At 44.8% G+C, this 14,146-nt stretch overlaps 1 protein-coding gene across 1 annotated transcript in view; it reads left to right on the forward strand.

Moving 5' to 3' along the window:
- Nucleotides 1-2,081: 2,081 nt before the first annotated feature.
- Nucleotides 2,082-14,146, forward strand: part of SCGN (secretagogin, EF-hand calcium binding protein) — a 54,849-nt gene continuing 42,784 nt past the window's right edge. The window contains exons 1-4 of the mRNA XM_008262479.4: nt 2,082-2,298; nt 3,034-3,104; nt 10,619-10,711; nt 13,342-13,431. Coding sequence (XP_008260701.1) covers nt 2,217-2,298; nt 3,034-3,104; nt 10,619-10,711; nt 13,342-13,431 — 336 coding nt within the window. The 5' untranslated portion in view covers nt 2,082-2,216. The remainder of the gene's footprint in view (nt 2,299-3,033; nt 3,105-10,618; nt 10,712-13,341; nt 13,432-14,146) is intronic.

Below are 14,146 nucleotides of genomic sequence, written 5' to 3' on the forward strand. Positions count from 1 at the left end.
GAAGAGAACAAGTCATTGAAATTTGATGGCACCCTTTCCCTCTTCTCCTTTGTTTTTCTGCAATTTTTGTAGCCAGCACTTTCCCCAACAGTGGTAATATTGTTTGGAAATTGGGGTTCCCCAGTGAGCTCCAGATGCCAGACCCCTGGAAATTGTCTCAAGTTCCATTTTTCTTCAGTCCTGAGATGAAAGAACTTCCTGTAACTAAACTACCCTTCTTCTTTCCCTAGAACTCACTTGCATAACTTCAAAAAATTATAATAGGGGCTGACGCTGTGGCATAGTGGGTAAAGTTGCTGCCTGCAGTGCTGGCATCCCATATGGGCACCAGTTTGAGTCCCAGCTGCTACTCTTCTGATCCAGCTCTCTGCCATGGCCTGGGAAAGCAGTGGAAGATGGCCCAAGTCCTTGGGTTCCTGCACCTGCGTGGGAGACTCCGAAGAAGCTCCTGGCTCTTGGCTTTGGATCAGTGCAGCTCTGGCCATTGTGGCCATCTGGGGAACGAAACAGCATGTCTGCTCAACATGGCAACCAGTGACCTCCCAGAGCCTCACAGGATAACCAGGTACCGGGCCCCCTTTCCTCTCCTCCTGCTGTGCCTTTCTGCAGTCTCTGTACTCAGCACTTTCCACTAGCGGTGATATAGTTGTTCCTCACTTAACCCAAGTGATACTCCTCCTGGAGGTTGTTTCACACCTTCCAAGTATGTCTCAATGGAAGACTCATCACTTAAGCAACCACGTACCCTGAGTGTTCGCTGTGTGTACTGAGCTAGGGTGTTTTCACGAATTCTTTCCTGTAACTTCTCAGAAAACAATACAAGGCAAATGCTGTTCTCATTTTATAGTCAAAGAAAGTGAGGCTGTTTTGGGTAACTTGTCCAGCATCACATGGCTTATTAGAGAAAAAGTTGGGCCCTGAAACAGAGCTGTTTTCTTCTAAACCATTCTTTTCATTATTATTAACTGAGGTCCATATTTACTCGAATTTTATTCTTTTTTTACCTAACGTCCTTTTTCAGTTCCAGGACCCCACCTAGGATAAGTTACCTCTTGCCTTTTGTCTATGATGGTTTCTCAGACTTTCCTTGCTTTTCTCTAAATCACTTTTTTTTTTTCAATACGGTCACCACTCATCACTCACAACACCACAGCAGCTATTACGCATTGTGTATTGCTGCCCTGATGCTCACAGTCACTGTACAAAGCACATAGTACAAGCCTCATCTTATAGATGGAAAAACCACAGCTCAGAGGGGTGCAAATGTGTGGTCCAGGCTACAAAGCCAGTCAGTGGCAGGGCAGAGATCCTGACCAGAACTGTCGACACGAGTGCCATGCTCCTCCTAGTACTCTAGTTTAGATGTCTATTCCTGTGTGCTTTTAACAGATATTGCCACTTAAAGAAGATCTGTATCTGTTTCAACTACCAACCTCCTTGTGTAGCTTCCCCAATGAGAGTTCCTTAGGCTATGGTCAGACGCCATCCATGGAATTCATTCACTCTTTCATGAGCCATCCAGGTGTATTTTGAACAGCTCCAGGCATTAGGGAGCTCTGGGCTCCTTCAGATGGGTTCTGTGCGTTGGTTTTCATGTGGCTCTTAGGATAGGATCCCAACAGTCGCCCAAGCCCTTTCTCTAAGAACTCAGCAGTCTCCATGTTTTCCTGACTCTCCTCCTGGCAGAGTGTGGCTTGGTGTGCATTTCTCTGTGCTGCCTAAACCACAGTAACTCACAGAATCTCTGTGTACTTCAGGGCCTTATGGTGTATTAAAGTGCAGCAACGTGCATGTCCTAAACCCTCAGGGTTCAATGATGGCGGTTAACCTGGTCACCTACCCTCCCCTCACCTAAATCACCAGCTCCAAAGAACCCTAATGCCGACACCTCTTCCAACCCTTTAAACAGGCCGGTTCTCTCTAGAAAACCCCTTTAGTCAAGCATAAAGGGGATTTTTCTCTGAGTCTGACGAGTTAAAGGGAAAAGGCGATACCGAAGACAGCTCTTTCCTCCAGGCTGAGACAGCTGGGCCTCGGAGTTGCTCAGCGTGCAGGGCGGGGCTGGGACTGCTGAGCACTGCCCGCCTGCCCGCCCACAACAGGTGCCAGCGGCTCTGCAGAGCAGAAGCAGCGAGGACGCCTCACAATACCCTAGGGAGTCGCGACCAAAGCCGTCCAGGTCCCTGCATACCGAGCCGGGCTTCAAGCTCAGCACCATGGACAGCGGCAGCAAGCTGACTCAGGGGCGCTGGGACGCTGCGGGTTTCTGGCAAGTCTGGCACCGCTTGGACACAGAGGGTGAGTACAGTCAGCCACCTGCTCACGCAGTGTAGACTTAGAGTTTCCCCACCCTGCAGGTAAGGCTGTGCACCTGCTGTAATAAGGCAGTGTACCTGATGGGGTACTTTGAAGACATTTGCTGCATGCTTGGAAACTTAGGAAGCATAGGGTCGTGTGTGTAATTCGGTGCTGTAGATAGACTGAGGAGTGTTATATATATTCCAAGATTATGGGCTGAGACTCAGCTGTCCAGCATCAGCGTTCTCTAAATTCGTTCATTTTTATTCAGTAAATTTGTTGTACATGAATTTCATTAACTTTCAGAATGATTCTCCCCCCTACCCTGAAAAAAGCTACTTGAAAATAAAGTGGAACTGCTTACCATAAGAAAACATCTAAAACGTGTTTTAACCCTGCAAACTAGAATCCAATAGTTATGTCTGATAAGTTTTTTTCAAGCCTCCCTAATCCTTGGATGGAATTCTGCACTAAAGCTCATGTCTATTCATTAGTTAAAATTCATGTATTTAATAGCTTTCCTTTCTGAAATGTTAATATAAACGAGCTTAAAGCACTCACTCTGGAATGTGTATTTACTGTTCAAATCCACCTCTTGGAAACTGAAATAGCATAAAATAGCATTCATGAGGATTTTATAAATTTTGCAATTAAAAACAAATATAGATAAACATTAAATGTTATATGTTATTCTATACAAGTATCTATTGTTTACCCTTATCTGCTTGCATTTAGAAAAAGGTTACATAGAAGAGAAGGAACTTGATGCTTTCTTTCACCACATGCTGAAGAAATTGGGTACTGATGTAAGTACTTCTGCACTGAACATTTCTTTATGAAATCCAAGCACCTAAGTCTTACGTTGATATGTACCTTTAGGTTCCATCTGACCTCTTTGTTTCCTTGTATACATGCAATTTTTCTCCCTCTCCTAGCAACGTGGAGGGATTAGGCAGGTTTTAGAAAAGGAACAACTGCGGCATTAGATACGCCGGTCACTGACTTTTATTGTGACATCTGTCCTGATTGTGGACTCAGTCAGTGCTGTTTTGAACATCTCCTTGGTAATGCCTCTGCTAATGGATTTAAGCCTGGAGATAGGGTAGCTCACTTTGATCAAAACATCAAAAAGATGGAAAAGATGCTAAGCTAAGAGCTTTAAGGTTCTAGGAGTTCAGTGCATTTGATTCTCCTTTGATGGTAAACTACAGATAAATCTGTTAAAATCATGTTTCCATTATTTATTTTACAAGAGGAGGTTATAGATGTTCAGGGAGTGATTAAACCAGAAAGTGACCAATATAGCCACAGCCCAGATATAAATGTAAACCAATCTGTCCAGTGTTCATGTTCCAGGTAGCAAATCTGCCTTGAGAGAGGTACGTTACCTCTGGAAGGTCCCTGCACCAAAGCAGAGGGAAAGCCCACACAGAGGCATGAGCCTGGGGAGGGGCTCAAGCTGTCAAAAGCTCCCTCAGGGCACTCATGACTCAGGGGAGCTCTGCAGACAGGTGCATTGAAATACATTGTGGAGATAGTTTATTCTGAGACTTCATTTACCATAAAAATATTGAAGTACCGGCCCCGCGGCTCACTAGGCTAATCCTCCGCCTAGCGGCGCCGGCACACCGGGTTCTAGTCCCGGTCAGGGCACTGGATTCTGTCCCGGTTGCCCCTCTTCCAGGCCAGCTCTCTGCTGTGCCCAGGGAGTGCAGTGGAGGATGGCCCAAGTGCTTGGGCCCTGAACCCCACGGGAGATCAGGATAAGCACCTGGCTCCTGCCTTCGGATCAGCGTGGTGCGCCAGCCGCAGCGGCCATTGGAGGGTGAACCAACGGCAAAGGAAGACCTTTCTCTCTGTCTCTCAATGTCCACTCTGTCTGTCAAAAGAAAAAAAAAAAAGAATATTGAAGTATGCTACATTCTCATGTAAGAACCCAGTGAGAGCCACAGGGAGTGGTTAGAATGGAGGAGGCACAGGCAAGGTGTGGGGGCCAAGAAACCAGCTCTTGTTCTCTCTGTCACCTGCCTCTCACATTTTGTTTTTACGTTTTTCTCACTCATTTTTCCACTCTTGTCTTTTCCTCTGTGTTCTACAGCTTTTACTTCTCATTGTCTCTTGCCTTTCTGAACCTTCTGTGTCTCGTCTTTCACTTTCATTTTCTTACCTCTTTCTCTATCTCTGTTTCCCTCTCCTATCTCTGTTCTGTTTCTCAAAGCTCTCTTGTTCTGCCTCTCCTTGGGTCTTTGATTTCTTTTATCCTCTCTATTTCCTATCTCCCTGTCCTATCTCTCTTTTTGACCTTTAATTCTTTTCTCTTATTAGGAACTCCCAGCCCCAGTCCCCTGGATCTTTGTGGGTGTTGCATTTCTCTATACAGATACTTCTCTGTCTGCCTCCCTACCTTCACCCTGCCATGTACAGCAGGTGAGTTGGAGGGAGTGGCAGGAGAAGGGTGAAGACACGAGTCCCTTCTTTCCTTGGGCCAGACCTTTGCATATTCTTCCTTTTATTCTTCATTTCTGCACTTGCATCAGCTACAAAGTGGAGCTGAGGCGGCCTCCCCTACATGAGGCTACTGTTTCAATCTTGCCACCCAGTATCAAAGACCAGCAGCCTGTGGTAGAACTCCCGCCTTTGCCCATTGTCTCCCACTTGGGCCTGCGAACGACAGCCCAGGCACCTGTGAGTTGGATGCCATTTTTGTCAGCCATAGACAAGGGTATTTAAGGAAAGTAAAATGAGGAAGGGGAAGTCATTCAAAGCTTGGAATAAGCTGGGTGGGCACCTCCTAATGTGAAAGCACAGAGACTTGCACCTTCACATTCTTTCCCAGGGTTCGTTGTTTTGGTGACTTCCAGAAGAGGAGGAGAAAAATTGCTTCCTCTGGAAGTTTATTGTATCTTATTTCTGGGCAGGAGAGAGTGGCTACTGAAACACAAGGGCCCGCTCCCAGGCGAGGACACTGTGAGCCGTGTTGCCGTTAGTGAGGGGAAGGGGCACGTTCTTTCTTGCTGCCACCTGCCTTCATCTCCAGCCCTCTCTCAGATATGGCCTCTGGTGCTAACCCTCTCACACGGGGACCCAAAGCCGACAGTGACTGGGCCACAGTTGCAGAGCTGTGCTCACCGTAGGTATCCTGTGGCTGGAAAGAGGGCTGGGATCTTCGGGTTTCTTAGACTGGTGCAAATCAAGCTTTGTTGTGCCGAAGAATGCACAGTGAAAATGCACATTTGTTAGAATGCAGACCCCTGGGTCCCATCCCATGAGTATTTAAGTACATTTAAAAAATTTTTTTTAATGGTGCTGGTGCCCATTCCCAATGCTGAGGCATGCCTCTGGGGAGGATGGTTCCAGGGCCCTTCTCTGGGCACTGCAAGCTACCTGGACAGTGACAATCAAGGAAACTCTAATTCTGGGCCTTTTGCCTGATGAGCAGTGAGTAGACCTTAGGAAAATCATTGGCCTGTGACGCCTGCTGGGTGATGCTCAGCAGGTACAGACGCTGGCAGCAGGGAGTTCCTCTCAGGCTTGCAGCCCTGGGCTGGGCTTTAGGACAGCTAAGCAGTTCTTGAGAGGCCTGAGTAGCTTTAATCTCCATCAGTGATTAATAGGCCACAGAGACCTCAAAAGAAGGAATTCTGAATTTCTGACAGCAGTCAGCTCCATGCCAGAGAGCAATCAGCCTGCTTGCAATTACCAGCTCCTTCTAGCCACTGAGGGGGCCAACTCAATGGAACAACCAGCCACTGTTGCCATGACTCCCCAACCCTTTTCTTTGTACGTGCTGAGAACTGGCCTCCAGATTAAGCCAGCCCATGTACGGGTGGTACCATGTCCTGAACCTTGTTCCATGCTTGGGTGATTTAAGAGCCCTGGAGTCTCTGGCCACAACAGAGGGAGCAATGGACTCTTTCATGGTGGGTGCAGGGAGAGTCACAGACTTTGGGGTTAGAGTCTGAGATGACAAAAGTCCAGGCTCAGTACCCTCAAACTGAAGGTGGCATGTGCAACCTGGCCAGCACCACTTTAGCTTCACATTTGTCTACTTTGAAATCTAATTTTCCATCAGCTTGGCCCAAGTCAGTTACCTACTTTAGGAATGCCTAGCCCACCATAAAGAATCATTTATTCCTTCAACAGATACTGTGTTCTAGAGTAAAGGAAACAATTGATACCCTGGCATTGTTCTTAATCTAAAAGCTCAAGTTGAAATTTGCAGGGGAGGGCAACCCTGTGCAGAGACAGAAATGCAATGCTTATGTCCTCGCTCTGCACCTGTATCTGTGTGGCATCAGCATGGCATTTAAACTCCCTGGGTTTCAATTTTCTTATTCATAAAGTGGAGATGATTATGTGTTTCTCTGCTGTTTCACAATGAAAGCCAACGAGATGACACAAGTAAAAAGTACTTTTCAGTTGTAGACACTTTCACAGTATGTGTGTTCTTATGGGGATGAGATGACTTTGTGAGTCCTTAGTTTTCCCATCGTTTGCTCTGGACTCCCTTCACTTCAATTCCACCAGCAGTTTATCCCACACGGGATACTTGGAGGCTACTTTCTTAGACACAGGAAAGAATTTAAGATCTAAAAAACACGTATTTCAGTGGGATTTCGAACTTGTGAGAGCTACTTTTCCAAGCAAGGGTTGCCCTTGGAGGAGGCTGTAAGTCACATCTCACAGTGAGGAGGCTCTCTGAGAGAAACCATAGACAACAGACTCACTCCAGCACCTGTGACACTTGCCTAGTCTCAGACATGGGATCCAGGCCTCATTTTCCATGTCTTCACTTCAGAGTTTTATTCCAAACCATACATTTCATTTGGTGTGTGTATACTTAGGAAGGCAGTCATTTTTCTTTTTAACAAGGCTCTTGACTATTCTGTTTATAATCATCAAATGAATGCATTTGGTTGATGTATTTGCAGAGTCAATCTGTCTCAAGTCCTCTTACTTTAATCACCCTACATTTCTAAATACATCAGTACAGCAGATGGCCTTGGTGTGGCCAGAATACACAAACCATGTGATTAATATATCGTCTCAGTCACCAGTGCTGGTGGTTCAGGTTTGCTCATCCCTCATTTTAAATAGCTATACGTTTGTCTCATTTTTACTCCCTATTTACAAAAATTGTCAATCCCTTTTTACACCTTCACTGTGGTTTGTTCCAAATAAAACTCATTCCTTACTTCTTAGTATCCACTTGGGGATGTTACAAGCCATTAAGTCAATCGGCTCTCTGCATTGCATACACTTAATCCATTTATTGTGGTCTAATCCCCTCCTGCAGAAGGTAATGAGTGAATAAAGAGGAAGTGCTGTCCTGTTGTTACACTGGTTGGCAAAATTTGTGTGTGATTGGACAGGGAAGAGATAAAACTATTGGCTGACATGAAATTGGCAGTACCCTATATTTCTGATATTCACACCAATCGTGGAAGTATGGAAAATCAGATAGTATTCGGAGACCCAATAGTCAGATTAGCTCGGAGCATATATCCCACCTCATTATTAGAACCCAACATCAAATATTTACTGTACTCTTTCCTCCTGTAATTAGTTAGGGAGACAGGATCAGAGTCAGCAGCCAGGACCTTGCAGGGATTCTCTGGAACTTGCCCCATATAAAGTTGCTATTGGTGACCAGGATGGTCTTTGGTTCTCCAGTAATTGTCTTCCAATCTTTCATAGTTTTATAATATTTAAAGCATCCTATCATCTATCTGCCAGAACCTATCATGAATAAATTCTGAAGAAAGTCACCAAGTTATCCTTGCATAGTGTTTGAACCATTACTTAATGGAAACCACAAGTGTCGGTCTTTATTAACTCTGCTGGATGTTGTCTGCCTCACATGAAGCAACAGGCAGCTGTGGTGGGAAGCGCACAGAATCAGATAGCAAAAGTGCTAGTGTTAGTCATGTTCTGTCAATGTCCAGCTGTGTGGTGATTCACCCTTCTGGCCAGTTTCCTTGTGGGAAAATGGAAGAACAGTGTCTGATCCTTAGAAAACGATGCCTAGTGTCCCTTGATTCTGTCTTCTTCACTCATTTGCTTCCAGATCGCAAAGACGGATCTGAAGGAAACATGCTAGAAGTGACAGAACAGCAGTAGATACAGTGATTGTGAGTAGGATAGGTCCACATCCAGAAGGTAGAGGGTCTCCATTCTAGGTTCCTACTAAACTTTCCACTCCCTGGACAACATTCAGTAATGAAAAGATCAGACAAAGGATGACCACCTATGGAGAAAAGGGCTCAGCTGACAGTCCATCCAGGTCAGACTAAAAACAAAACTGACACAGTTACACAACTAGTAGTGGGAAAATGTAAAGGAGAATTTCCATGCAAGAGGCAGTACCACATAGATAGCAGATTGCTCCTATCTCCCAGGGCTGTAGTGAAGATTCTATGGGATAACATTGTTAAAAGTCCTGGCTGAAATGCTCATCTGCTGGCTGACATTCCAAACATGGTTATTCATCTACCCTGCCTTGCTCTTAGGAGCTAGGTTCAGGGAGCTATTGATCCTCTCCCGTTCTTCCCTTCTCACCTCTCTGCACTTTCATGGAAGTCCTTGAGGACAATGCCTCATGGAAAGAGGGTGAAGTCTTCTTCCAGCCTGTGATACAGGACAAGGACCAGGATTATCATATCAGGGACCACAGTTGTCTGACCCTTGGAAGGGGCTCGGCAGAAAGCCGTCTGTCTGGAGTTTTAACGCAGGGGCACATGTCATGGTGAACTAAAATGTTTTAAGGATCATGTTCTACTTCCACTTTGATTATGGCCTTGTCTGTGGTCAGAGTTTGTGAACTCAAAAGGCTTCCTCTGTTGCCTTGGCAGCTCATGACAAGAGCCTTGGGTGATTACTGACGTCATAAATAAGAGTGTCAATTGCCAAATCAACAACAGGAGTCACTGTGCACCTGCTCCCCATGTAGGATCTCTGTCCTTAATGTGTTGTACTATGAAAATTAATGGTAAAAATAGTCTTCAAACAGTACTTTATATTTTGTGTGTCTGTGTGGGTACAATCTGTTGAAATCTTTACTTGGTATATACTAAGTTGATCTTCTGTATATAAAGATAATTAAAAATGAATCTTAATGAAGAATGAGATGGGAGAAGGAGTAGGAGATGGGATGGTTTATGGGTGGGAGGGTGGTTATGGGGGGAAAAACTGCTATAATCCAAAAGTTGTACTTTTGAAATTTGTATTTATTAAATAAAATTTTTCTAAAAAAAGATCATGTTCTAGAAACAACTGGAAAGTAGCCCAGGTTGTTCTGGCACGTTCTTCATTACCTCAGGATGCTAGATTCCTAGGATATTCCATAGTTAACCTTGAGAACTACACATGACAAGGGAAGAAGTGGTTCAGTCTAAGTCCACTCGGATGATGCATCCGGAGGGTCATGCGTAAGGTCAGAGTCACCCCTCCGCTAGCACCAGCAGGATACTTGTAAGTCAGCAAGGCCACCTCTTCTCAGCCCTTCTAGCTCACAGAGAGTGCTTGGGACCAGGGACAGGGTATTAGAATGAATTTAGCATGAGTTTAAAAAGTCTGGTGGAATGGGGTGCTATTTGGAAATATCTGTGCCTTTCAACCTGTACATCAGAATACAATCATCATCAGTCATATGTGTGTGTGTGTGTGTGACCTTATATAAATGTATGTGTATATATGTGTACACACACACACACACACACACACACATATATGACCTTTCCTGTACTAACCCTGAAATCTACTAAAGAAGACAATTGCATGTGTTTGTGAAAGTAGAATGTGACATCTTTGGTAACTCAACAATTAATTTATTACTTTGTTTCACTTTTTAAGCATTTCATTGTGTTAACTATTTTTTCCTCAGATAATACAAGGGGATGGTTAAGAGAATGAGCTTCAGTAAATTAGGGGTCCACAAGAACTAGAGTTTCCATTTAAAAAATTAAAATTTCTTGAGTTTTGGGGAAGAACATATGAATATTAATTTTTAATGCATTCTTCTGTCAACACCAATTAAATAATAATGTTGGAATTCCTTCTTCCAAAAGAACTAGTCTCTGAGCTGCTTTTCATCTGCTGTTTAGTAAGTCACTAACCATGCATTTTTACCTAGTCTAGAGTCTTCTAATGGTAGGTTGCTCCAGAAAGAAATCTCTTACTGCCTCTCTTCTACAAGGTACTATCATTTCAAATGGCCAAGGAACCTACTATCCAGGAAAGAGTAATGCAACTATTCAGCTGTTTGCTTTGAGCTCTTCTGGGGAGCACAGTGGCTTTAACGTGATTGTGTTGGCCTGTGCAGGGTGCGCTCCTGGAAGAAAGTGTGCAGCAGGCGAAGCAGCAGTTTATGGGCGCGCGAGACGGCTGTCAGGATGGCCGCGTGCAGATGAAAGAGGTACCTCAGGGCTGGGGCTTTCTCCTCTGTTTCTTTCCTGACTTGACATTCTCGGGTTGTAATTTCCTTTGAGAGACAGTGGCAATCTTGTATTAAATGGGAAATGAGCATTTTCTGCAAGGCTTTTGGCCTAGATAGCATTTTTGAAGCAATCATTTCTCTGTAACAAAGAGCGAGTGATTTGTTCATCATTTTATTGAGGTCAGTTGATACTTTCACGTACGCTATACTTGGGAATTGAGATGCAGAGGCCTTTCGTTACTCGAGCCAACATCTGTCTATCTCTTCACATAGTTTCCTGTTCAAATGGAACCTTGGTATAAGGAAGAACTTAGGATAAGTGAGTTTAAACCCCAATTATGTTAATAGGGCAGGATAATCTGTTTTTATAAAAAGCAGACATATTTTCCAGGAGCCTGTCTTTGCAGGAAGCAAATAAATCAAATTGTAGGTTTATGACTGTAGCTGTGTTTGACACTTTTGCTCAAAGGCAAAAAGTGTGTAGGTAACCAGACCTTTACATTATGATGGATGGAAACACTGTCAATGGAAAAGTTAAGTGTAAGAATCAAGGTGATGCCCCAGAAAAGTCTGCACAACTACATGTTCACTGTCATCTCCTCCCAGGCCCTAGAACAGAGCACAGCACATAGTGGTGCCTTATAAGCATTTGGTGATGCAGTTAAGGAAGGATGAAACATGGTAACTGAGAACTGTGTTCTTATCTTACTAATAGTAGGCAGAGATGCTTGAACAGGTGGCCATCACTTTGTCCTGGAGTCCCGCAGATGAGTGTCACTGGGCTCTTGTTCGTAGGGAGGCAGGTGGTGTGGGGCGGAGTCATTCCCAGGGCTCCCTAAAGCACAAAGGCTGGTGAGTCTGAGGAGCAGTAAGGCTGTGTTTCCCTTGATTCCCCTGCTGTACCACGGTCTGTGTTACTTACTCCATTTAAAAATCAGCCCACCCGACGTGTTGCAGATGTTGGATCCAAAAGCAAATTGGGGAAGAGGTCACAGCTGAGTGCTAAAGTGAGGTTTGGGGATTATCTGTGTATTTGATTTGTCTAAGGGCCTAGTATAAATGAACTACATTTTAATTGTGTTGGTTAGCCCATGCCTCCTCTATATGGAAAAAACACTGCTTGGTCCTGGAAAGCAGAGCCCAGTTCTAGATGACTTTGTAAGGGCTGGAGGAGAAAGTATAAAGTCACCGTGATGGAAAGGTTAGGACTCCTTGGCCTCCGAGCCTCCATTTCACCATCTTCACCAACATGGCAGTCGCCATCTGTTGGCTGTTTAGTACGGGCCAGGTTCTTGGCTGCGGTTTATAGCATCAGCTCATTGTACTGCTGTCTTCATGCAAGCACAAGGGCATCAGTATTACTGTCCCCATTTTGCAAATGAGAAAATGGCAGCACAGAGGTGACAGTTACACTGTCCAAGATCAAATAATTGCTAAGCAACAGGGAAGGAATTTCCTTCCAGTCTAGAGCCTGTCACTTACACACAGGGGAGGTTCTACTTACCCAGGAGGATTGGGGTGAGAATTTAATGAGATGATAAATGCAATGCACATTGCCAGTGCCGGCCCCACAGCAGGGCATCCATAGCTGATAGATACCATTACCAGACAGGTCCCAGTTAGAGAAGGGAATGGGAGTGTGAGCTATTCGTGCTAAACCCACCAAGAGTATTTTCCCTGGATTCACTCTGGTGTTATACAAGGTGCTGGACAACCTCTCATTTATAGAAGAAATGGACATGGTTTAGGGGAAAATTTAAAAGAAGACAGTGTACATTGCCATACCTGTCTGTGTGCAAAAACCTATCATCTGTAGGGAAGAATATATTGTCCATGTTCACAGAGTGAGTGAAAATATTGGTACTTATAGAGAAAGCTAGATGGTGGAATTTGTCATATTTGAACCAACTATTGTAGTGTCAGGTAGACACTAACAATGTACACGATTGTACATTACAGCTAACAATGAAGGATCTAGCCAGACAGGGGTCATTTCTTCTTTTGCACACGGCACTGGGATTCTTTGTATATTCATCTCACCAGCAAAGCATAGTGATTAAAAGTATGCATTTGATTCCGCCATGTCCTAACTACATACCTTTGACAAGTTCTTTATCTCTGTATAACCCAGATTCTGTAATTAGAAAGTAATAACTGTGGTGTTGTGTGTCTTACAAGTGGTTGTTTGCATTAAATGAGTTAGCACTATGTAAGCATTCAGAGAAATGTCTGGTACTATTTGCTACTTTTAATTTCTGTAAGTATAGATTTAAGTTAATTTACTATTAAATGCTCTTGTTTTATGAGTAGTGCCTGTAGCACAGTAAGTGCTAAACACACTTACTATTACTGTTATTTTTATTTTGGATTGTACACTCCTGGAGGGCAGATGTCCTTGTAGGAGTGTGACACTTTTTGAAAGAATTGGTGAATCGTGAATGACAGTCGAGGGCACAGAACCTGTAGTTGGGCTCTCTACTCTGAGAGATCCAAGCCTTTCTGCCCTGTATCCCCTCTGCCCTATAGTACGTCCATGCTGCTCACCCAAGGAGCATTTCACAAATGGACACTGGCCAGTGTCCCAGACTGCTCTTCTTCTGTTCCTTTAGCTTGCCAGAATGTTCTTGTCCGAGGATGAAAACTTCCTTCTGCTCTTTCGTTGGGAAACTCCCTTGGACAGCAGCGTGGAGTTTATGCAGGTGAGTGTTTGGCTGTTTGTCTATGGAGAAGGCAGTTTGAGAGGAGGCTGGGTGCTAGCCACCTTCTGTGGCTGCCCCAGATACCTGCCACCAGTCCCAGGGGAGGGCCATGCAGGGAGGGTAGGACCAAGCAGAAAAGCCCTTAGTGGTGAGCTGGGTCTGTGACCCTGAACCCCATGTGCTCTCTCTGTGCTGGCCTTGACTGCTTCTGAGCTCTCAGACCTCTTTAGCCTGGGCAGGAAGCACAGTCAGGGCCAGGCAGGTGCGCTGGAGAGGAATGGTAGGCTGGAGGGGACCAAGCCAGGGGGCTGTGAGCCTGGAAAAGCCTGTCCCGGTCTAAAGCCTATACCCTTGTGGCAATCCTGCAAAGTGTTGTCTTTTGACATCGTTGTCTAGAAATCTGGACTTGTGTGAAACTACCTGTTTTCAATGTTGGCAACTAATTGTAGTTTTGAAGGCCCAGTACAGTCAGAATATAACTTTAATTAGAGTGCTGATTCAGCCATCTGTTTGCTACCATTGGGCTTAAACAGAATCTAAAGGCAGAATCAGTGGCCCCTCTAGTCGCTTTCCCACTGGGCCACACCCCTCCCATTCCCTGTTACCACCCTGTTGGCAAAAAGGACCAGGGTTTCTCTGAGGCCACAGCAGCAGATTCAGTGCACCACTGTACCCAGGGCCCTGCTGCTTCAACAGTTGCTACCTCCCCATTTAG

This window comes from Oryctolagus cuniculus, chromosome 5 (genome assembly GCF_964237555.1).
Source record: "Oryctolagus cuniculus chromosome 5, mOryCun1.1, whole genome shotgun sequence".
Taxonomy (NCBI): domain Eukaryota; kingdom Metazoa; phylum Chordata; class Mammalia; order Lagomorpha; family Leporidae; genus Oryctolagus; species Oryctolagus cuniculus.